At 43.4% G+C, this 24,911-nt stretch overlaps 1 protein-coding gene across 3 annotated transcripts in view; it reads left to right on the top strand.

The window, feature by feature from the left end:
• Positions 1-16,752: 16,752 nt before the first annotated feature.
• ano5a (anoctamin 5a) overlaps positions 16,753-24,911 on the top strand; it is a 111,958-nt gene continuing 103,799 nt past the window's right edge. For 2 of the 3 annotated variants that reach the window (XM_052480948.1, XM_052480947.1), the window contains exon 1: positions 16,753-17,006. In XM_052480948.1, the coding sequence (XP_052336908.1) occupies positions 16,928-17,006 (79 nt within the window). In that variant the 5' untranslated portion in view covers positions 16,753-16,927. The remainder of the gene's footprint in view (positions 17,007-24,911) is intronic. The other variant, XM_052480949.1, reaches the window with a different exon arrangement.

Raw genomic sequence — 24,911 nt, 5'->3', positions numbered from 1 at the left:
ATCAATCAATCAATCAATCAATCTATTTCAGAATCCTAGATCAATCAATCTATTTCAGAATCCTAGATCAATCAATCAATCTATTTCAGAATCCTAGATCAATCAATCAATCAATCAATCAATCAATTTCAGAATCCTAGAGTAACTCTTTTATGACACGGGGTTTCAGAACAATAAAACAAGTTTATTAAAAATTCCAGAAACCGGCATAAAAAGTCCCAGCTCAATAAATCAATCAATAAATCAATCAATCAATCAATCACACAAAGAATCAATCCATCAATCAATCAATCAAACAAAGAATCAATCCATCAATCAATCAATCAATCAATAACACACATCAATAATCACACAAGCAATTATCCATGGATTAGATACCTTCAGCACCCTTATCTAAAACCCCTATTAGGCTACCAATGCAATATTTGTTTTGCCTATTACAATTCTATGATAAAGCACAGCAGTTAAAAACGAGACAGACGGTCTCTTTACCTTCTACAACTATAAACAGTCTTTTGTCGCCCCCCTCAGGATGATCAGTCCCTCAGTTGGTGTTTAAAAACGAACAGCTACTTAAAATGTATATCAATAAGGTAACCTTAAGGATTCCTTCAAGAACTTTACTTTAACATTTTAAGAACACAACCAAGTATAATCCAAATCATATATGAGCTTTTTAGCTCATATACTGTATATATATATATATATATATATATATATATATATATATATATATATATATTTTTTTTTTTTTTTTAAGCTACAGTCTTCAACAGACAACAGGCTCTTCTAACAAGTCCAAAGACATTTTTCTCCATGAACAAAATCCTGTCTCTTTTATATCCTAATCCTTGTCCTAATAACACCTGCTGCCCAAATGACCTGTCTGTGGTCCCAGCATTGTCCCTGTGGTCATGACTCCTCACCTACCAGCACTGTCCCTGTGGTCATGACTCCTCACCTACCAGCACTGTCCCTGTGGTCATGACTCCTCACCTACCAGCACTGTCCCCGTGGTCATGACTCCTCACCTACCAGCACTGTCCCTGTGGTCATGACTCCTCACCTACCAGCACTGTCCCTGTGGTCATGACTCCTCACCTACCAGCATTGTCCCTGTGGTCATGACTCCTCACCTACCAGCACTGTCCCTGTGGTCATGACTCCTCACCTACCAGCACTGTCCCTGTGGTCATGACTCCACACCTACCAGCACTGTCCCTGTGGTCATGACTCCTCACCTACCAGCATTGTCCCTGTGGTCATGACTCCTCACCTACCAGCACTGTCCCTGTGGTCATGACTCCTCACCTACCAGCACTGTCCCTGTGGTCATGACTCCACACCTACCAGCACTGTCCCTGTGGTCATGACTCCTCACCTACCAGCACTGTCCCTGTGGTCATGACTCCACACCTACCAGCACTGTCCCTGTGGTCATGACTCCTCACCTACCAGCACTGTCCCTGTGGTCATGACTCCTCACCTACCAGCACTGTCCCTGTGGTCATGACTCCTCACCTACCAGCACTGCCCCTGTGGTCATGACTCCTCACCTACCAGCACTGCCCCTGTGGTCATGACTCCTCACCTACCAGCACTGTCCCTGTGGTCATGACTCCTCACCTACCAGCACTGCCCCTGTGGTCATGACTCCTCACCTACCAGCACTGCCCCTGTGGTCATGACTCCTCACCTACCAGCACTGTCCCTGTGGTCATGACTCCTCACCTACCAGCACTGTCCCTGTGGTCATGACTCCTCACCTACCAGCACTGCCCCTGTGGTCATGACTCCTCACCTACCAGCACTGCCCCTGTGGTCATGACTCCTCACCTACCAGCACTGTCCATGTGGTCATGACTCCTCACCTACCAGCACTGCCCATGTGGTCATGACTCCTCACCTACCAGCACTGCCCCTGTGGTAATGACTCCTCGCCTACCAGCACTGTCCCTGTGGTCATGACTCCTCACCTACCAGCACTGTCCCTGTGGTCATGACTCCTCACCTACCAGCACTGCCCCTGTGGTCATGACTCCTCACCTACCAGCACTGCCCCTGTGGTCATGACTCCTCACCTACCAGCACTGTCCCTGTGGTCATTACTCCTCGCCTACAAGCACTTGCGGTTTTGCTGACGCCTCTACAAAATTCCTGCACCTGCATCTGCAAACCCTCTCATGACCCTTAAGTTAAAAGGGCATTTCCAGCCAACCACAAACCACACATTTATTCTTACCCGTGGCTTTCTAAAACCACAGGCTCCCCACCCCAGGCTCAAGCGAGTCGTAACGAGCCTCATCTCATAAGGATCCGAGCCCTGTATCACTATGGTTACCTGACCTCCTTTTAGGTCTCTCCTAACTAGTCTGACCTGGGGTTATTCTAGGTCAAACTAACATCCAGTTAAACATTATCATCACTACTAGTTTTTTTATTTTGATTTATTTAACCTTTATTTAACTTGGCAAGTCAGTTTAAAAACAAATTCTTGTTTACAATGACGGCCTACCCCCTGGCCAAACCCGGACGACACTGGGCCAAACCCGGACCACAACTGGGCCAAACCCGGACGACACTGAGCCAAACCCGGACGACACTGGGCCAAACCCGGACGACACTGGGCCAAACCCGCACGACACTGGGCCAGTTGTGTGCCACCCTATGGGAAGTTACATCTTCATCAGTTACACCTTCAACAGTTACAACTTCAACAGTTAAAACTTCAACAGTTACATCTTCAACAGTTAAATCTTCAACAGTTACATCTTCAACAGTTACATCTTCAACAGTTAAATCTTCAACAGTTACACCTTCAACAGTTACAACTTCAACAGTTAAATCTTCAACAGTTACAACTTCAACAGTTAAATCTTCAACAGTTACACCTTCAACAGTTAAATCTTCAACAGTTACATCTTCAACAGTTAAATTTTCAACAGTTACACCTTCAACAGTTACATCTTCAACAGTTACATTTTCAACAGTTAAATCTTCAACAATTACATCTTCAACAGTTAAATCTTCAACAGTTACACCTTCAACAGTTAAATCTTCAACAGTTAAATTTTCAACAGTTAAATCTTCAACAGTTACATCTTCAACAGTTCAATTTTCAACAGTTAAATCTTCAACAGTTACATCTTCAACAGTTAAATTTTCAACAGTTACATCTTCAACAGTTAAATCTTCAACAGTTACATCTTCAACAGTTACATCTTCAACAGTTACATCTTCAACAGTTACAACTTCAACAGTTAAAGCTTCAACAGTTAAATCTTCAACAGTTAAATCTTCAACAGTTACATCTTCAACAGTTAAATCTTCAACAGTTAAAACTTCAACAGTTACATCTTCAACAGTTACACCTTCAACAGTTACATTTTCAACAGTTAAATCTTCAACAGTTACAGCTTCAACAGTTAAAACTTCAACAGTTAAATTTGCAACAGTTACACCTTCAACAGTTAAATCTTCAACAGTTACATCTTCAACAGTTAAAACTTCAACAGTTAAAACTTCAACAGTTAAATCTTCAACAGTTACAGCTTCAACAGTTAAAACTTCAACAGTTAAATTTTCAACAGTTACATCTTCAACAGTTAAAATATTCAACAGTTAAAACTTCAACAGTTACATCTTCAACAGTTAAATTTTCAACAGTTACACCTTCAACAGTTAAATCTTCAACAGTTACATCTTCAACAGTTAAAATCTTCAACAGTTACATCTTCAACAGTTAAATCTTCAACAGTTACATCTTCAACAGTTACATCTTCAACAGTTAAATCTTCAACAGTTAAAACTTCAACAGTTAAATCTTCAACAGTTAAAACTTCAACAGTTACATCTTCAACAGTTACATCTTCAACAGTTAAAGCTTCAACAGTTAAATCTTCAACAGTTACATCTTCAACAGTTAAATTTTCATCAGTTAAATCTTCAACAGTTACATCTTCAACAGTTAAATCTTCAACAGTTAAATCTTCAACAGTTACATCTTCAACAGTTACATCTTCAACAGTTAAAGCTTCAACAGTTACATCTTACAGTTACATCTTAAAGCAGTTACATCTTCAACAGTTAAATCTTCAACAGTTAAATCTTCAACAGTTAAATCTTCAACAGTTACATCTTCAACAGTTAAATCTTCAACAGTTAAATCTTCAACAGTTAAATCTTCAACAGTTACATCTTCAACAGTTACATCTTCAACAGTTACATCTTCAACAGTTAAATCTTCAACAGGTAAATCTTCAACAGTTAAATCTTCAACAGTTACATCTTCAACAGTTACATCTTCAACAGTTACATCTTCAACAGTTACATCTTCAACAGTTAAATCTTCAACAGTTAAAGCTTCAACAGGTAAATCTTCAACAGTTAAATCTTCATCAGTTAAATCTTCAACAGTTACATCTTCAACATCCCATCATCATATTATTATTTCAACATTGTAAAATTTCACTTTCAACCTCCTACAGGCCCTAAAGCAGTATCCTCCACGCCTGATAGACATCATCCAAATGTACTGTACCTTGAAACAAACACCTCCCCCTCTCACTTCTCCCTCCCCCTCTCACTTCTCCCCCCCCTCACCTCCCTCTCCCCCTCTCACTTCTCCCTCTCCCCCTCTCACTTCTCCCTCCCCCTCTCACTTCTCTCCCTCTCCTCCCTCTCACTTCTCCCTCTCCCCCTCTCACTTCTCCCTCTCCCCCTCTCACTTCTACTCCCTCTCCCCCCTCCTTCTCCCCCCTCACTTCTCCCTCTCCCCCTCTCACTTCTCCCTCCCCCTCTCACTTCTCCCTCTCCCCCTCACTTCTCCCTCTCCCCCTCTCCTTCTCCCCCCCCTCTCACTTCTCCCTCCCCCCTCACTTCTCCCTCTCCCCCTCTCACTTCTCCCTCTCCCCCTCTCACTTCTCCCTCCCCCTCTCACTTCTCCCTCTCCCCCTCTCACTTCTCCCTCCCCTCTCACTTCTCCCTCCCCCCTCTCACTTCTCCCTCTCCTCCCTCTCACTTCTCCCTCTCCCCCCTCACTTCTCCCTCTCCTCCCTCTCACTTCTCCCTCTCCCCCTCTCACTTCTCCCTCTCCCCCTCTCACTTCTCCCTCTCCTCCCTCTCACTTCTCCCTCTCCCCCTCTCACTTCTCCCTCTCCCCCTCTCACTTCTCCCTCTCCTCCCTCTCACTTCTCCCCTCCCCCTCTCACTTCCCCCTCTCCTCCCTCTCACTTCTCCCTCTCCCCCTCTCACTTCTCCCTCTCCCCCTCTCACTTCTCCCTCCCCCTCTCACTTCTCCCTCTCCCCCTCTCACTTCTCCCTCCCCCCCTCTCACTACTCCCTCTCCCCCCTCCCACTTCTCCCTCCCCCTCTCACTTCTCCCTCTCCCCCTCTCACTTCTCCCTCTCCCCCTCTCACTACCCCCCTCTCACTACTCCCTCCCCCCTCTCTTCTCCCTCTCCCCTCTCCCTCTCCCCCTCTCACTTCTCCCTCCCCCTCTCACTTCTCCCTCCCCCTCTCTCACTCTCCCTCTCCCCCTCTCACTTCTCCCTCCCCCTCTCACTTCTCCCTCTCTCCCCCTCTCACTTCTCCCTCCCCCCTCTCACCTCCCTCTCCCCCTCTCACTTCTCCCTCCCCCTCTCACTTCTCCCTCTCCCCCTCTCACTTCTCCCTCTCCCCCTCTCACTTCTCCCTCCCCTCTCACTTCTCCCTCTCCCCCTCTCACTTCTCCCTCTCCCCCTCTCACTTCTCCCTCTCCCCCTCCCACTTCTCCCCCCCCTCTCACTTCTCCCTCTCCCCCTCTCACTTCTCCCTCTCCCCCTCTCACTACCCCCCTCTCTCACTACTCCCTCCCCCCTCTCACTTCTCCCTCTCCCCCTCTCACTACTCCCTCTCCCCCTCTCACTTCTCCCTCCCCCTCTCACTTCTCCCTCCCCCCTCTCACTACTCCCTCTCCCCCTCTCACTTCTCCCTCCCCCTCTCACTTCTCCCTCTCCCCCTCTCACTTCTCCCTCCCCCTCTCACTTCTCCCTCTCCCCCTCTCACTACTCCCTCTCCCCCTCTCACTTCTCCCTCCCCCTCTCACTTCTCCCTCTCCGCCCCTCTCACTTCTCCCTCTCCCCCTCTCACTTCTCCTTCTCCCCCCTCTCACTACCCCCCTCACTACTCCCCCCTCTCACTTCTCCTTCATCCCTCACAGTTTTACTACTGCTTTATTACTTATGTGACCCTTTAACAGTCCCCAATGTTTCCAACCTTGAACATTAAACATATTTAACATTCAACATTTAAGTCTTTTTTAAATAAATTCTAATAATTGTTTTGTTATTATATAATATAGAATACCAGTTCTTCTTTCAATGTTCATTCTCCTTTGTAGGTGTGCAAGGGAAACTTATTCATGAGTGTGTGTGTGTGTGTGTGTGTGTGTGTGTGTGTGTGTGTGTGTGTGTGTGTGTGTGTGTGTGTGTGTTTGTTTGTGTGCGTGTGTGTGTGCGTGTGTGTGTGTGTGTGTGTGTGTGTGTGTGTGTGTGTGTGTGTGTGTGTGTGTGTGTGTGTGTGTGTGTGTGTGTGATTCATATATATCAGATATTCGTACTGTAACATAACTGCTAACATGTTCAAAATACTGTCAAGTCTCAACTATGCGAGAACAATTCAGATCGACCACACGGTGGCGCTATAACAGGCACATTTTCATATCTCTTGATCGGTTTGACTCAGAATTATGGAATTTGACACACATGCTCAGGGATATGAGTCTTTGCAAAGCTGTAAAAGTACGCTTCAGTTTGGCCACATGGTGGAGCTGTTGGAAGGGGGGGGAAACAACATTCATGCAAGCTCATTGGCTCATCGCATCCATATTGTTTGAGCAAAAGCCTTGAAAAATAAAAGATGTGTATCTGTAGATGTAATGTACCAAATTTGGTGCCGATCGGGTCCAGCAGTTCTGCAGAAAAATATGTTTGAAAGTAGTTAACATCATTGAAAATGGTCCAAAATACATCAAAAGCATAATATATTGCATGATCAGTTTGATTTTGTGTTCTGATATATGGCATTCATAGGAAACAGTAGCACAGTAACTCATCCCAAGGCAATGTGTCCAATTGGTTCTGATAGGGGTACAATGGGCCTCATAACTGAACCCCGGCATTGCTGCTTACAGCTATAGTCTGTCTGTGTTCTTGATACTGTGTTACATCGGTATTTAGGCTAAAACAAGTCCTGTGCATAGATAATCCATGGTCCGTTTATGTTTTAGCGTGTGTCAACATCAACAACAATTTCCAAATAAAACATATACTTTTAACCAAGGTGCTAATCAGTCGTACGTAGTCTATCGTTTCTGCTAAAGGGAGTCGTGGCTCTGTTTTTAACCCAGAGGGTGGGTATGAGTCATATTTCACTGTTCGTTTTACACAAATAATTGTATATTTTCAATTATAAAACAAACTCGTATTTCTATGTGAATTTGGTTAAGGGTTGCCCCTCCCCCCCAACATTTTTTTTAAATTTTGCAGCTTAACATTTTTATCTTAAATGGGATTGACGTCATAGGTCCATAATTGGTACATCCCAAGGATAACACCGTCTGATTTAGGTTCTGTAAAAGGCACTGCATGGTCAATCTGACGTCTGCATTTACGGTGATAAGGTGATACGGTGATACGGCCTCTGCAGAAGTCAGAGCAGCTTAGAGCTGTCGTAAAGGAAGTTGTCAAGGAAGTGAGTTTGTGTTCATACAGGACTTCCTGCCCTCAACTACTGTCAACCAATCATGTCAATGCGGTGGTATACCGAGCTCAATTTGGCCTCTGCGTTGTTTCCAGAGGCTATGCAATTGCGTCACACTATCTATACGGCGCCTCCGACCACAAATTCGGGTTAAAGCATGAGTTGGCTTTTAGAGAAGGGGGTAGTCGTAGGTAGCTACATCCCTGGAGTGACTCGTATAATGGGCTTGTCGAGAAAAGTAGGAGAGCAGTGCCAATTGGGCTGATTTGTTGTCACTCAATACCGTTTTGGGGAGGAGGAATTGAGGGGAAAAGAGAGGGGGAGGAGGTCTAAGAGAGAGAGTGAAGAAGAGGGTGAGGAGGTCTAAGAGAGAGAGTGAAGAAGAGGGGGAGGAGGTCTCAGAGAGAGAGTGAAGAAGAGGGTGAGCTTGAGTTGGATAAAAATGGTTGGGAAAAAAGGGAGATAGTTTGTTAAAGAAGACTGGTAGAAAGTGTAAGCAGAGGGAGCTGAAGACAGGAGGAGAAATTGAAGTGAATGAGGGTGAAGTATCGGAGGTGGTAGGTGTGGTGCAGTTCTCGGGGACCGAGGTTCAGGATGAAGATGAGTCTTTGACAGTAGCAGTGAAGTTTATGGAAAAAGTGGACTCTTGTCTTTAGCTGATCCATTTGTGGTTTCACCATGGGTGAAAAAAAGAGTTGAGTCATGTGGAATCGTTGGGGGTAACCAGAAGTGGTCTAGTGATAATTGTTTGTGTTTCTGTTGGTCAAAGGGAGAAGTCACTCGGAGTAAAACAAACGGGGGCAAGAAAAGTGAATTGTTTCACTCCCAGGGTGCCAATGAAAGAAGTGATAACTGGGGTAGCAGTACATATAAAAGTTGACCAGCTGAGGGGAAAGATTCCCGGTGTATGTGATGCTCGTCGTTTGACACGATGCAGACAGGGTGACGAGAAACAGGGGAAACAGAAAAGTCATTGTCTGTTCTTTTGAGTCTTGAAGTTGAGTCTTTGCCTGTCAAAGTGATGTTAGGATATATAAGTTATCCTGTATGAGTGTACATGTGGCTGCAGTGTGTAGGAGGGAGGGGCCAAGGTGTGCAGAAGAGACAAGGGAATGTGTAGTATTGGGGGAAAGTAGTGGAATGTGTTAATTGTAGAGGTGCCCATGGAGCTGGAGATCAGACAGACAGGTTGAGGTTTCCAGGGTCAGAGTAGAGCAGAAGTTGTCATATGCTGAGGCAGTGAAGAAAGTAGAGGAAGATGGGTTAAATGGGAGGAGGAGTGGTGAGAGTAGTAGAGATATACCAGTACAGAGGGATAGGCCAAAAAAAGTGATAGAAGTTTCAGTAAAATTTGATTTTTAGCATTTATAGCACCGGTTATCAATTATACTGCAGGGATGGAATGGAAGTCGCAGAAAATAGAGGTTGTGGTGGCAGCTGCAGAGAGCTATTTGGGTGTGTGAGACTTGACATCAGAATAATTACAGGATGTGTTAATTGGTGATGTCCCCTCCTTTCAGGATGATGGAATGGGGTACAAATAAATACATTTAATTAGTGGAATAGGGTGATGATATTTTTTATTTTATATAATTTTGAAATTAGTGAGTGTAGTGTTTAGATGGTAGGGCATTTTATTCAGTACATTTTTCAAGCAAAGTATAAGGGAGTTTTACTCCAGTCTATTAGGTGGTGGTAATGCAACAAAATGGATGCCAACTGCCGTTAAACCTCATAGACGAAGAAGAAGAAGAAGAAGAAGAAGAAGGCCGTTTTGGCCGTTGTGTTTCAAACTTTCAGTGCGTGTTCGGTAGAGATGTCGTTAGATATTTCAGCTAACGTAACATTTTTGCTACTCAGTTAGAGCTCTGTATTTGGTGTAACGTTAGCTAGCTACCAGTATCTATGTTCTTCATAGATGTAGCTAGCTACTAGGTTTTTAATGATGTGTGACATAAATGTGTTAACTGTATACCAAGCTAGCTAACCTAACGTTCGTCTGTTAAAGAAGCTAGCTAGCAACGTTAGCAGCTAAGTGTTAGCCACAGTTTGACCTAAAGGCAAATTGTGTTTTGTTTTTGAATTGTAAAGAATAGAGAATAAAACCTGACTATTTTCGCATGCTTCGAGACTCCTGGTTATACTGTACACCATATCAAATATTTACCTTTATTTAAATAGGCAAGTCAGTTAAGAACAAATACTTATTTCCAATGACAGCCTACCGAGGAACAGTGGGTTAACTTAACTGCCTTGTTTAGGGGAACAGTGGGTTAACTTAACTGCCTTGTTCAGGGGAACAGTGGGTTAACTGCCTTGTTTAGGGGAACAATGGGTTAACTTAACTGCCTTGTTTAGGGGAACAGTGGGTTAAATTAACTGCCTTGTTCAGGGGAACAGTGGGTTAACTGCCTTGTTCAGGGGAACAGTGGGTTAACTTAACTGCCTTGTTCAGGGGAACAGTGGGTTAACTTAACTGCCTTGTTCAGGGGAACAGTGGGTTAACTGCCTTGTTCAGGGGAACAGTGGGTTAACTGCCTTGTTCAGGGGAACAGTGGGTTAACTGCCTTGTTCAGGGGAACAGTGGGTGAACTGCCTTGTTTAGGGGAACAGTGGGTTAACTGCCTTGTTCAGGGGAACAGTGGGTTAACTGCCTTGTTCAGGGGAACAGTGGGTTAACTTTACTGCCTTGTTCAGGGGAACAGTGGGTTAACTGCCTTGTTCAGGGGAACAGTGGGTTAACTGCCTTGCTCAGGGGAACAGTGGGTTAACTGCCTTGTTCAGGGGAACAGTGGGTTAACTGCCTTGTTCAGGGGAACAGTGGGTTAACTGCCTTGTTCAGGGGCAGAACGACAAATACGGGGATTCGATCCAGCAACCTTTTGATTACTGGCCCAAAGATCTAACCATTAGGAACATAACCAAGCTAAACCTTGGTGTGTGATTGTTGACTCCCTCTATCATGACTTATACCCTATGGAACATCTGTGGTTCAAGATTGTTTAACTTTGGCTCAGCTTGACTGGGTAGGTGATATTACGGGTATTTGGCAGTGACAATCTATTTTAAAAAATGTATCAGACTGTGAGAAGTGATGCTTTACCCCAGATATATCCTTAACATATATAGCCCACCAAATCAGGATTTTATATAATACATATAGAAATATACTGCACATGTCCTTATCAAATTGAACATGGGGTTCTCCTGTACGTACTGCTGTTTTTTTAGTGTCACTAACGGGATGAAGGAGTGCAATCTGCAAAGCTGTTGCGTCTGCCTGAGGAGAGAAGTTTAAACTCTGGGTGGAGTACATAGGAAGATTATTTTATTTGTCTGTTCCACCTTGTGTAAATAAAAGGCCACTGTAAAATGTGCCGTTTTGTCACACAACACAATGCCACAGTTGTCTCAAGTTTTGAGGGAACGTGCAATTGGAATGCTGACTGCAGGAATGTCCACCAGAGCTGTTGCCAGAGAATTTAATGTTCATTTCTCTACCATAAGCCGCCTCCAATGTCATTTTCGAGAATTTGGCAGTACGTCTAACCGGCCTCACAACCGCAGACCACGTGTATAACGTTGTGAGGATGAGCGGTTTGTTGATATCAATGGTGTGAATGGTTTGCCCCGTGGTGGCGGTGGGTTTATGGTATGAGCAGGCATAAGCTACGGACAATGAACACAATTGCATTTTATCGATGGCAATTTGAATGCACAGAGATGCCGTGAAGAGATCCTGAAGCCCATTGTCGTGCCATTCATCCGCCGCCATCACCTCATGTTTCAGCAAGGATCTGTACACAATTCCTGGAAGCTGAAAGTTTCCCAGTTCTTCCATGGCCGGTATACTCACCAGACATGTCACCCATTGAGCACGTTTGGAACTCTCTGGATAGAAATGTACAACAGTGTGTTCCAGTTCCCGCCCATATCCAGCAACTTCTCACAGCCACCGAAGAGGAGTGGAACAACATTCCACAGGCTGCAATCAACAGCCTGATTAACTCTATGTGAAGGAGATGTGTCGCGTTGCATCAGGCAAATGGTGATCACACCAGATACAGACTGGTTTTCTAATCCACGCTCCCCTACCTTTTGTTTGAGGTACAGTATCTGTGACCAACAGATGCATGTCTGTATTCCCTGTCATGTGAAATCCATATTTCATTTGACCTAATAAATGTATTTAAATTGAATGATTTCCTTGTATTAAACTGTAACTCATTAACATCTTTGAAATTGTTTCATGTTGCGTTTATATTTTTTTGGTTTAGTGGGGCGATGACGACGACCTAGAGAGGAGTGGCCATTCCTCTTCTGTCTGTGCCAGATTGAGATTTAAGAGTATACATGGCCAATTAAGGCCAATTATTCTTCCAACTGTCAGAGATGACTGAGAGTTTGATTTTGAGCATGTTAACACAGTTTCAGTCACACTTTAACGCAGAAGTCATTAGGTTAGAAACTGGTTTGCTGCCAGATTCTACAAGAGTAGATTATTGAGCCAAAAAACTATTTTATTGTCATCCTATGATAATAATAAGGAAATATATTTACTGGTAAATGAAAAAAAAACGGTATAGTTTGTTTAGTGATTAATAATAACCTACAAAAAAAGCCTTTTTAACAAAAAACTATTTTATTGTAATTATACGATAGCCAAACATATGTCATAATGAGTTGTAGACCTAATTTGTATTGGTAAAAAAAGTTACATAAAATTGTATTTTAGTTTATAAGATAGGTCTTTTTTTATTTGTGTTTCGTTAACATTCAACTGACATAGTATGATTCTATCAAGATTAGACTATCCCAGGCTTGTTTCACACGATAACAAGCGTCCCCAGGCTGGCAGGAATTGACACACCGCTCAATCAAAACCGTAACAAATCACAGAGCAACCAACCAACCATCCTCCCATCAGTGCTCCTTATCCTCCCACTTGTCTCGACACGCCGATTAACAGAGTCACTCCAGCGATGGATGCGTCTACCTACATTTAAAAAATGACCACGTAGCTACCGCCGGCGACACAATCATGATGCCCTCCCTGTAGGAAGCACTTCACCAGAGCACTGGTGGTTTAGTATCGACTCGTAGTGCAGCCCAATCAGCCACGCAAAACGGTATTAAGTGACAACAAATCTGCCCAAATAGCTGATTCGCTTTCCATACACCCACTTCTTTCAACAAATCCACTCGCCCATACTCTGGTCTTCTTAAATAACGGGCTGCAAGCTACACATACCGAAGATTTTTTATAACTAACCCAAGATAGACCACAACCTGTCTATCCAATGGGTGAAAATGAATCATAGTTGGGCAGAACAAGCACAAGCTAGCGAGATCCTATTGGCGTGTTCTGGCATATATTTACATATTGCAGATAGGGAACGCCTACTCTGAAGTGCACGTGTACAATACCTCAATTCGATTTTGCGCTCCGAAACTGCGCGACTTTCTATTGGAATGACAATGTCTACAAAACTTTGTCAACTCTGTTCAATAACGGATTGTAGTTTTGAGAAAAGAAAACTGTATTGAGATCAAATGTTTCATCAATGAGAAAATGTGCGGAACGGTGAGACAAAATTCCTCTCCTTCCATCTTCTCCCACTGCCGGCCACTGGGCTTCCTCTCATTACCATATTTGGTAGTGAGTGGAAACGCCAAGCAGTGCTTCACATTTATAAATCTGGTGAAATATCTCTTTCATTGTTCTATCTGTGCCCATACTTGTTCTGTAACAGAGAACAGACCTAATAAATATAAATAGTAATGGTGTCTTGTTGTAGGCACTAACTGCGCCATGCTTTTGTTGGACAAAGCATATGGGGAAATTAATGGCGTTTTTGAAGAGTTTATTGATAAACGCCTGAAAATAAGGTACATGGTCAACACAGGTTAAGGAGATATAATACGGTTTAATCTATGAGATAATCTTCATCGGCTAACGTCACTTTTAGTGATAAAAAAAAATACAAAATTATGTAATAAAAAAAGCACATAAAGGTTTGATAATCCATAAAGGTCATGTTAACTGACTAATATTATCTTATACAATGTATTATTTTTTACCTATATTTAACTAGGCATGTCAGTTAAGAACAAATTCTTATTTTCAATGATGGTCTAGGAACAGTGGGTTAACTGCCTTGTTCAGGGACAGAACAGCAGATTTTTTTTGTACCTTGTCAGCTCTGGGATTTGATCTTGCAACCTTTATGGTTACTAGTCCAACGCTCTAACCACCAGGATACCTGCCGCCCCAAACATATAAGATCTTCTAAACCTGTGTTACACTCAGACCTTATTTCCAGGCGTTTATAACATAACATATTCTTTCCCCATTCATTTGTGCCCACGGCTGAACGAACCAGAGGTAACTCAGTTTGGGGTTTTAGGACTACAAACTGGCGAGCTCTGAGCACACATTGCTGTGAGCTGTTCCATAGGCATTTAGGCATTTGTATTTACTTGTAAAAGTTTATCCAGCTAAACGTTGTTGGGCTCCCGAGTGGCATAGCGGTCTAAGCCACTGCATCACAGTGCAAGAGGTATCACTACAGTCCCTGGTTTGAATCCAGGCTGTATCACATCCAGCTGTGATTGGGAGTCAGTGGGGCACAGTTGGCCCAGGTTTGGCTGGGGTAGGTAGTCATTGTAAATAATAATTTGTTGTTAACTGACTTGCCTAGTTAAATAAAGATTCAATTAAAAAAATATATATCAAGCCTTTTCAGTGATGTAAAAAGTACTCAATTGTCATTCTTTAGTAAAAGTAAAGATGCCTTAATAGAAATTTACTCAAGTAAAAGTGAAAGTCACCCAGTAAAATACTACTTAAGTAAAAGTCTAAAAGTATTTGGGTGTAAATTTCCTTAAGTATCAAAAGTAAATGTAATTTGTAAAATATACTTAAGTATCAAAAGTAAAAGTATAAATCATTTAAAATGCCTTACATTAAGCACCATTTTCTTGTTGGAGTATCCCAGGGGCACACTACAACACTCAGACATAATTTACAAACAGAGCATGTGTGTTTAGTGAGTCTGCCAGCTCAGATGCAATAGAGATGATCAGGGATGTTCTCTGTTTAGTGAGTCCTCCAGATCAGAGGCAATAGAGATGACCAGGGATGTTCTCTGTTTAGTGAGTCCTCCAGATCAGAGGCAGTAGAGATGACCAGGGATGTTCTCTGTTTAGTGAGTCTGCCAGATCAGAGGCAGTAGAGATGACCAGGGATGTTCTCTGTTTAGTGAGTCTGCCAGATCAGAGGCAGTAGCGATGACCAGGGGTGTTCTCTGTTTAGTGAGTCTGCCAGATCAGAGGCAGTAGAGATGACCAGGGATGTTCTCTGTTTAGTGAGTCTGCCAGATCAGAGGCAGTAGAGATGACCAGAGATGTTCTCTGTTTAGTGAGTCTACCAGATCAGAGGCAGTAGAGATGACCAGGGATGTTCTCTGTTTAGTGAGTCTGCCAGATCAGAGACAGTAGAGATGACCAGGGATGTTCTCTGTTTAGTGAGTCTGCCAGATCAGAGGCAGTAGAGATGACCAGGGATGTTCTCTGTTTAGTGAGTCCTCCAGATCAGAGGCAGTAGAGATGACCAGGGATGTTCTCTGTTTAGTGAGTCTGCCAGATCAGAGGCAGTAGAGATGACCAGGGATGTTCTCTGTTTAGTGAGTCCTCCAGATCAGAGGCAATAGAGATGACCAGGGATGTTCTCTGTTTAGTGAGTCCTCCAGATCAGAGGCAGTAGAGATGACCAGGGATGTTCTCTGTTTAGTGAGTCTGCCAGATCAGAGGCAGTAGAGATGACCAGGGATGTTCTCTGTTTAGTGAGTCTGCCAGATCAGAGGCAGTAGAGATGACCAGGGATGTTCTCTGTTTAGTGAGTCTGCCAGATCAGAGGCAGTAGAGATGACCAGGGATGTTCTCTGTTTAGTGAGTCTGCCAGATCAGAGGCAGTAGAGATGACCAGGGATGTTCTCTGTTTAGTGAGTCCTCCAGATCAGAGGCAGTAGAGATGACCGGGGATGTTCTCTGTTTAGTGAGTCTGCCAGATCAGAGGCAGTAGAGATGACCAGGGATGTTCTCTGTTTAGTGAGTCCACCAGATCAGAGGCAGTAGAGATGACCAGGGATGTTCTCTGTTTAGTGAGTCCTCCAGATCAGAGGCAGTAGAGATGACCAGGGATGTTCTCTGTTTAGTGAGTCCTCCAGATCAGAGGCAGTAGAGATGATCAGGGATGTTCTCTGTTTAGTGAGTCTGCCAGATCAGAGGCAGTAGAGATGACCAGGGATGTTCTCTGTTTAGTGAGTCCACCAGATCAGAGGCAGTAGAGATGACCAGGGATGTTCTCTGTTTAGTGAGTCCACCAGATCAGAGGCAGTAGAGATGATCAGGGATGTTCTCTGTTTAGTGAGTCCACCAGATCAGAGGCAGTAGAGATGATCAGGGATGTTCTCTGTTTAGTGAGTCCACCAGATCAGAGGCAGTAGGGATGACCAGGGATGTTCTCTGTTTAGTGAGTCCTCCAGATCGGTTAGTGTGCATGTATTTGTTGTGATTTTCCCCATGTATTTGTTGTGATTTTGCCTTGTATTCACTGATACCTACGTTCTGGACATTCTGCCCTCCGGCACTTCTGAATAAACCGTTAGGCACTTAATGGCCTTTATGCCTTTTTGTCACCATCGTTGCTCCGCTATTTCAGAGTTGTTTACCCTGTTGCAGAATACCGTGCAACGGGATTATAATAGAATAACTGAATGCCAATTCAGTTCCACTAAGATTAAATGACAAAAGCTGTCCTATAAATTCACTTTTTTTTTGCCACATTAAAGCAGTAAGAAATATTTTATGATCTTGTCCTTTGAATCACTTTGTACGATGATTTTATAAAGTAGGCCAATCAAGTAGGCCAATCACCAGCTCAGTGCGGACAAAGTTTATGGAGTCAGGCCCCTCCCCTTTAATGACGATATTTTTTGTCAGGGGACTTTGGGGCTTGGTGGTGTCTCTTGAGCGCAGTTTCAAGATTCATCTTGAGAAGGTAGCAAGCAGTACATTTACCGCTCAAAGTGAGTCCGGAGCCGAAGGCGTGGGCTTGGAGTCCTGACTCAAAAGATACCTCCTTGTTTTTACCGGGCCGAACGTCGTTCCGCAAGGGCTCGGCAAGATGAGTGACAGGAGTCGACTAACGGGAAAGATTGGAGATGAAACTTTGATTGAGATGAGCCAGAACTCCCTATGTGATGGTAAATTGTTCCGTTTACTTGTGTCAGACTAGTTAGGCAGACAGCGCCGCATTGAACTGGTTGATGTTCCATGCTCTTGCTTGCTTGTTTACAGCTTTATGATAATCAAATTACTAGGTTATTTGTCTTTATGTATGAGATGCAGATTGATCTGTAGTTTATACAATCATATTGTTGCTTATAGGCCTAACAGTTACGCATTTAATTGTACTATATGCAGACCAACTCAACCGAAGGGACTGTAAACACGAGCTAGGCCTAATAAACACTTTGTCATGTACAAAATTAACATGTCTCAGATCCAAACAATTTACCGTTTTATTGAATAAAGACATTATTTAAGAAGTTGATTTACAGTAGATCTGTAGACTACTCAGATTGATACGGTTTAAAATATCAGCAACCTCTTAAAGATTTCTTAAAATACAGTAATTACATTACCATGCAGGAACATGGACATCGATAAGGTATCATAATAATGGTGTTATTCAATCTTTCCAGGACGTTGTGTTTTACCACTGGTCGCCGTTTTACTGTGTATTATCAGCATAGTCATTGTTAAATCAGTTTTTTTGTCCGGAGAGTAAACTGTCGGTTTTCAGACCTCCCCTTTAACACACTACCCAGGCTGCCTCATGGTCAGACCCGGACTCGTCGAGAATTCCTTTTTAGGCTTAACATGGTCATGTTGTTAGTAGGAACCCCCCTTTCTCTGATCTGGAAGAAATTCTCTGCCTGCTTCAGAATACAGAATAGCATTTCATATACACAGGCTACAAGTAAACGTTCCCTACACCTGCTGAGCATAACTTTGTCAGCAAAGCAACGTTTTATAGCCTTGCCATCTATGTTAATACTGTATATCAGATGAGATGGATTATTTTGAATGTAACCCAGTCCCCAGCATTCTTTTTAGATGACTGTCTGTCACCATGTTCTTTAGTTCAGTACTTACTGTTATTTACATTTACATTTAAGTCATTTAGCAGACGAAGTCTTTGATACTTAAACCTAACCCGAACCCGAGTACAGTAGTTACTTAAGCAATAAGGCACCTCAGGGGGTTGTGGAATATGGCTAGCATACCCCAGCTAAGGGTTGTTCTTAGGCACGACGCAATGCGGAGTGCCTGGATACAGCCCTTAGCCGTGGTAGCCGACTTCTACAGTAAGTACTGAACTAAAGAACATGGTGACAGACAGCCTTATTGCTATTATAAACTGGTTGCCAACATAATTAGTACAAAGAGTACAAATAAATGTTTTGCCGTAACAGTAGTATACGGTCTGATATACCACAGCTGTCAGCCAATCAGCATTCAGGCGCTCAAACCACCCAGTTTATAAGGTAGAAGTTATAACAGAGAGAAGCGTCTATGGTACTTAAACCTGAGATGTGAGTGAGAATGGCTCAGGCTACACCCTAAACAGCACCATATTCCCTATACAGTGCACTACTTTAGACCAAAGCCCCATGGCACCCTATAGTGCACTACTTTAGACCAGAGCCCTATGGAACCCTATTCCCTATATAGTGCACTACATTAGACCTGAGCCCTATGGAACCCTATTCCCTATATAGTGCACTACATTAGACCAGAGCCCTATGGAACCCTATTCCCTATATAGTGCACTACATTAGACCTGAGCCCTATGGAACCCTATTCCCTATATAGTGCACTACATTAGACCTGAGCCCTATGGAACCCTATTCCCTATATAGTGCACTACATTAGACCAGAGCCCTATGGAACCCTATTCCCTATATAGTGCACTACATTAGACCTGAGCCCTATGGAACCCTATTCCCTATATAGTGCACTACATTAGACCTGAGCCCTATGGAACCCTATTCCCTATATAGTGCACTACATTAGACCAGAGCCCTATGGAACCCTATTCCCTATATAGTGCACTACATTAGACCTGAGCCCTATGGAACCCTATTCCCTATATAGTGCACTACATTAGACCTGAGCCCTATGGAACCCTATTCCCTATATAGTGCACTACATTAGACCTGAGCCCTATGGAACCCTATTCCCTATATAGTGCACTACATAAGACCAGAGCCCTATGGAACCCTATTCCCTATATAGTGCACTACATTAGACCTGAGCCCTATGGAACCCTATTCCCTATATAGTGCACTACATTAGACCTGAGCCCTATGGAACCCTATTCCCTATATAGTGCACTACATTAGACCTGAGCCCTATGGAACCCTATTCCCTATATAGTGCACTACATTAGACCAGAGCCCTATGGAACCCTATTCCCTATATAGTGCACTACATTAGACCTGAGCCCTATGGAACCCTATTCCCTATATAGTGCACTACATTAGACCTGAGCCCTATGGAACCCTATATAGTGCACTACATTAGACCTGAGCCCTATGGAACCCTATTCCCTATATAGTGCACTACATTAGACCAGAGCCCTATGGAACCCTATTCCCTATATAGTGCACTACATTAGACCAGAGCCCATGATACCCTATTCCCTATATAGTGCACTACATTAGACCAGAGCCCATGATACCCTATTCCCTATATAGTGCACTACATTAGACCAGAGCCCATGATACCCTATTCCCTAAATAGTGCACTACATTAGACCAGAGCCCTATGGAACCCTATTCCCTATATAGTGCACTACATTAGACCAGAGCCCATGATACCCTATTCCCTATATAGTGCATTACTTTTGACTACTTCCCTATGAGCCAATGACTCAATGAAGAGTGTGTTGTTGTTGGTGTTGGACAAGGTTCATGTGTCTCTTTTTACAGTCTATATGGTATATCACCATGGTGATGGAGATTAGGATAGGGAAGAAGAGATTAAAGAAGAAGAGCATCATAAATTTCCAGATGGACAGATAACACTGACACGGTGTCTTTGTTATCCAACAACACAACAAGGCCAGTTTTATGGCCAGGCACCACAGGCTGATAATAAATATTTACATCTACCTAACCATTTTGATATGTTGTTGCTCTTTTGGTCCATTAAATATTAGTATTTTCAATAAGTAAACATTAAAAATGTAAAATACTTGATGAAAATGTTTTCTTCAGTTTATCATACTAATTCATTTTAACTCCGTTTTTTTGTCCGGAGAGTAAACTGTCGGTTTTCAGACCTCCCCTTTAATACACTACCCAGGCTGCCTCATGGTCAGACCCGGACTTGTCGAGAATTCCTTTTTAGGCTTAACATGGTCATGCTGTTAGTCAGTACCCCTCCTCTTTCTCTGAGCTGGAAGAAATACTCTGCCTGCTACTTCATCCATTGTCCAGAAAAATGTATTAACGCAATATGCAAATATGTACATATTTAATTAGATATTGCAATATTTGCAGGAAAATTATAATACAATAAAGTATGATGTTTGTGTCTACATTCAACTGGTAAAAGTTGATTGTGATGTCATTTAAAGGGGATTACTCTATGAGGGTGTGGTGCCTGGCCTTAAAACATAACCCGATTTATTTCAGACATAGGTCACATTTGGTACAAAGTTTAGTAGGTCTCTCTCTCTCTGTGTGTGTGTGTGTGTGTGTGTGTGTGTGTGTGTGTGTGTGTGTGTGTGTGTGTGTGTGTGTGTGTGTGTGTGTGTGTGTGTGTGTGTGTGTGTGTGTGTGTGTGTGTGTGTGTGTGTGTGTGTGTGTGTGTGTGTGTGTGTGTGTTTGCGTGTGTGTGTTAGTGATGTTTGGGTTGACTCACTGTATCTACAGTATAGGTTACATGGAGGTTTTATCTGGCGTTAGTGCCTAACCTACTGTAAACCTAAGCTTTAGGGCCTAACTGTAAGTAAATATACACCACGTGCCAAATATACACCACATGCCAAATATACACCACATGCCAAATATACACCACACGCCAAATATACACCACACGCCAAATATACACCACACGCCAAATATACACCACACGCCAAATATTCACCACATGCCAAATATACACCACATGCCAAATATACACCACACGCCAAATATAAACCACACGCCAAATATAAACCACACGCCAAATATAAACCACATGCCAAATATAAACCACATGCCAAATATACACCACATGCCAAATATACACCACATGCCAAAATACTTTTGAGAACATGGGCAGAAAATGTTAACGTCGATCCACTGAGGCAAAAAAAGGACAATGTCAGAGTTTAATTCAATAAGATGAAATCTGTGAAATGGAGAGTTGAAAGTATATAGAAGGGAGATCCAGAACAGTAGTCTAATGTTCTAGAAGAGAGGACCAGAACAGTAGTCTGTTCTAGAAGAGAGGACCAGAACAGTAGTCTGTTCTAGAAGAGAGGACCAGAACAGTAGTCTAATGTTCTAGAAGAGAGGACCAGAACAGTAGTCTAATGTTCTAGAAGAGAGGACCATAACAGTAGTCTAATGTTCTAGAAGAGAGGACCAGAACAGTAGTCTAATGTTCTAGAAGAGAGGACCAGAACAGTAGTCTAATGTTCTAGAAGAGAGGACCAGAACAGTAGTCTGTTCTAGAAGAGAGGACCAGAACAGTAGTCTGTTCTAGAAGAGAGGACCAGAACAGTAGTCTAATGTTCTAGAAGAGAGGACCATAACAGTAGTCTAATGTTCTAGAAGAGAGGACCAGAACAGTAGTCTAATGTTCTAGAAGAGAGGACCAGAACAGTAGTCTAATGTTCTAGAAGAGAGGACCATAACAGTAGTCTAATGTTCTAGAAGAGAGGACCAGAACAGTAGTCTAATGTTCTAGAAGAGAGGACCAGAACAGTAGTCTAATGTTCTAGAAGAGAGGACCAGAACAGTAGTCTGTTCTAGAAGAGAGGACCAGAACAGTAGTCTAATGTTCTAGAAGAGAGGACCAGAACAGTCGTCTAATGTTCTAGAAGAGAGGACCATAACAGTAGTCTAATGTTCTAGAAGAGAGGACCAGAACGGTAGTCTAATGTTCTAGAAGAGAGGACCAGAACAGTAGTCTGTTGTAGAAGAGAGGACCAGAACAGTAGTCTGTTGTAGAAGAGAGGACCAGAACAGTAGTCTGTTCTAGAAGAGAGGACCAGAACAGTAGTCTGTTGTAGAAGAGAGGACCAGAACAGTAGTCTGTTCTAGAAGAGAGGACCAGAACAGTAGTCTGTTCTAGAAGAGAGGACCAGAACAGTAGTCTAATGTTCTAGAAGAGAGGACCAGAACAGTAGTCTAACCCTGTTCCTGGAGAGATACCGTCCTCTAGGTTTAACTCCAACCCTGTTCCTGGAGAGATACCGTCCTCTAGGTTTAACTCCAACCCTGTTCCTGGAGAGCTACCCTCCTCTAGGTTTAACTCCAACCCTGTTCCTGGAGAGCTACCCTCCTCTAGGTTTAACCTAAATCAGGTTAGTTACAACTGGGGTTGGAGGGTATCTCTCCAGGAACAGGGTTGGAGTTAAAACCTACAAGAGGGTATCTCTCCAGGAACAGGGTTGGAGTTAAAACCTACAGGAGGGTAGCTCTCCAGGAACAGGGTTGGAGTTAAAACCTACAGGAGGGTATCTCTCCAGGAACAGGGTTGGAGTTAAAACTAGAGGAGGGTAGTTCTCCAGGAACAGGGTTGGGCAGCCCCGATTTATGACATTATTGTGGTGAGCAAGGGTTTATTTAGTCTCCTTGGGAAACAAGTAGGATAATGACAGAAGAAAAGCTGCATGTATCTAATTATAGACAAGTTGACTAACAAAAAGCCAACCAAAATGTTGGATATTATAATCAGAAACATAGGCCTATCTAAAAAGGCCTGTCAAAAGAGGTTTGGCCTAGTCCCAATGCGCACTAGCGACTCTTTGTGGCAGGCCGGGCGCATGCAAGCTGACTTTGGTCGGCAGTTCTATGGTGTTTCATTGGTGCGGCTGGCTTCCGGGTTAAGCGAGCAGTGTGTCAAGAAGCAGTGCGGCTTGGCAGGGTTGTGTTTCGGAGGACGCGCAGCTCTCGACCTTCGCCTTCGAGTCCGTACGGGAGTAGCAACGATGGGACAAGACTGTAACTACCAATTGGGGAAAAATGGGGTAAAAAGTTTTTAAAAAAGAATCACACAAATAAATAAAGGATAGTTCTGCGCAAGTTCTATATTTGTGGGTTTGGGTCGTGTGCAGGCCTCACATTGTCACTTTATCACATATAATCGTGCGTTTGTGGATGGGTTATTAGCAATTGCGGGTGGGTGAACAAACAGTTGCCCCGCCTATCATTAGCGTGCGTGCGTTGGGTCTGGTGTCTGGTAAGTATCTGCCCCTCCTACAGGCAGCAGGAAGTTGCATCTGTAGTGTGACTAAAGCGTGTTAGCTGCTCTAGTCGGTAGAATAGGACGGGGGGGAGAGTTTCCTGTCACAGGAAGGCAATGCAAACAAGGCTACGTCTTAGAGAACAAAGTTATTTGACAGGACCGTGACTTGTCTCAAAACAAGTGCACTACTTTGGTCAAAGGTCGTGTACTATACAGGTAATAGAGGGCCATTAGGTTGAGCTAAGTCATAGAAAAGTAGGATACTGTTTACCGTCGTCTCCCTTTTAACAACCTGGAGATATGGGGTCAATGACATGACATCTTGGGCACTTCAAAATACATTTATCATTTTATATCTCATTACAGTTCAAATTGTGTCTGTAACTGATTTTGTACTTGGTACTTTAGAGATAACCTGGAGATAGCCACAAGGAGACAAACACCACATTTAGGCCTTTAAGCCCTGTGTATTAACTAACCTAAAGGGGAATTGGACATACTATCAAAACCTTTGAGTTATTGGATAACTACCCCGTAGATAATTCTGCATGTATTAAAGAACTGCTTTTTTCCATTGTTAGCCTATAACCCACACCTGTCATCTCCTTCACTATCTGAGCCTATAGCCCACACCTGTCATCTCCTTCACTATCTGAGCCTATAGCCCACACCTGTCATCTCCTTCACTATCTGAGCCTATAGCCCACACCTGTCATCTCCTTCACTATCTGAGCCTATAACCCACACCTGTCATCTCCTTCACTATCTGAGCCTATAGCCCACACCTGTCATCTCCTTCACTATCTGAGCCTATAACCCACACCTGTCATCTCCTTCACTATCTGAGCCTATAACCCACACCTGTCATCTCCTTCACTATCTGAGCCTATAACCCACACCTGTCATCTCCTTCACTATCTGAGCCTATAACCCACACCTGTCATCTCCTTCACTATCTGAGCCTATAACCCACACCTGTCATCTCCTTCACTATCTGAGCCTATAACCCACACCTGTCATCTCCTTCACTATCTGAGCCTATAACCCACACCTGTCATCTCCTTCACTATCTGAGCCTATAACCCACACCTGTCATCTCCTTCACTATCTGAGCCTATAGCCCACACCTGTCATCTCCTTCACTATCTGAGCCTATAGCCCACACCTGTCATCTCCTTCACTATCTGAGCCTATAACCCACACCTGTCATCTCCTTCACTATCTGAGCCTATAACCCACACCTGTCATCTCCTTCACTATCTGAGCCTATAACCCACACCTGTCATCTCTTTCACTATCTGAGCCTATAGCCCACACCTCTCCTCTCCTTCACTATCTGAGCCTATAGCCCACACCTGTCATCTCCTTCACTATCTGAGCCTATAACCCACACCTGTCATCTCCTTCACTATCTGAGCCTATAACCCACACCACTCATCTCCTTCACTATCTGAGCCTATAACCCACACCTGTCATCTCCTTCACTATCTGAGCCTATAACCCACACCTGTCATCTCCTTCACTATCTGAGCCTATAACCCACACCTGTCATCTCCTTCACTATCTGAGCCTATAACCCACACCTGTCATCTCCTTCACTATCTGAGCCTATAACCCACACCTGTCATCTCCTTCACTAT

Source organism: Oncorhynchus keta, chromosome 26 (genome assembly GCF_023373465.1).
Source record: "Oncorhynchus keta strain PuntledgeMale-10-30-2019 chromosome 26, Oket_V2, whole genome shotgun sequence".
NCBI lineage: Eukaryota > Metazoa > Chordata > Actinopteri > Salmoniformes > Salmonidae > Oncorhynchus > Oncorhynchus keta.
The sequence above is the reverse complement of the archived record's forward strand: the minus strand, read 5'-3'. Positions and strand labels throughout refer to the sequence as shown.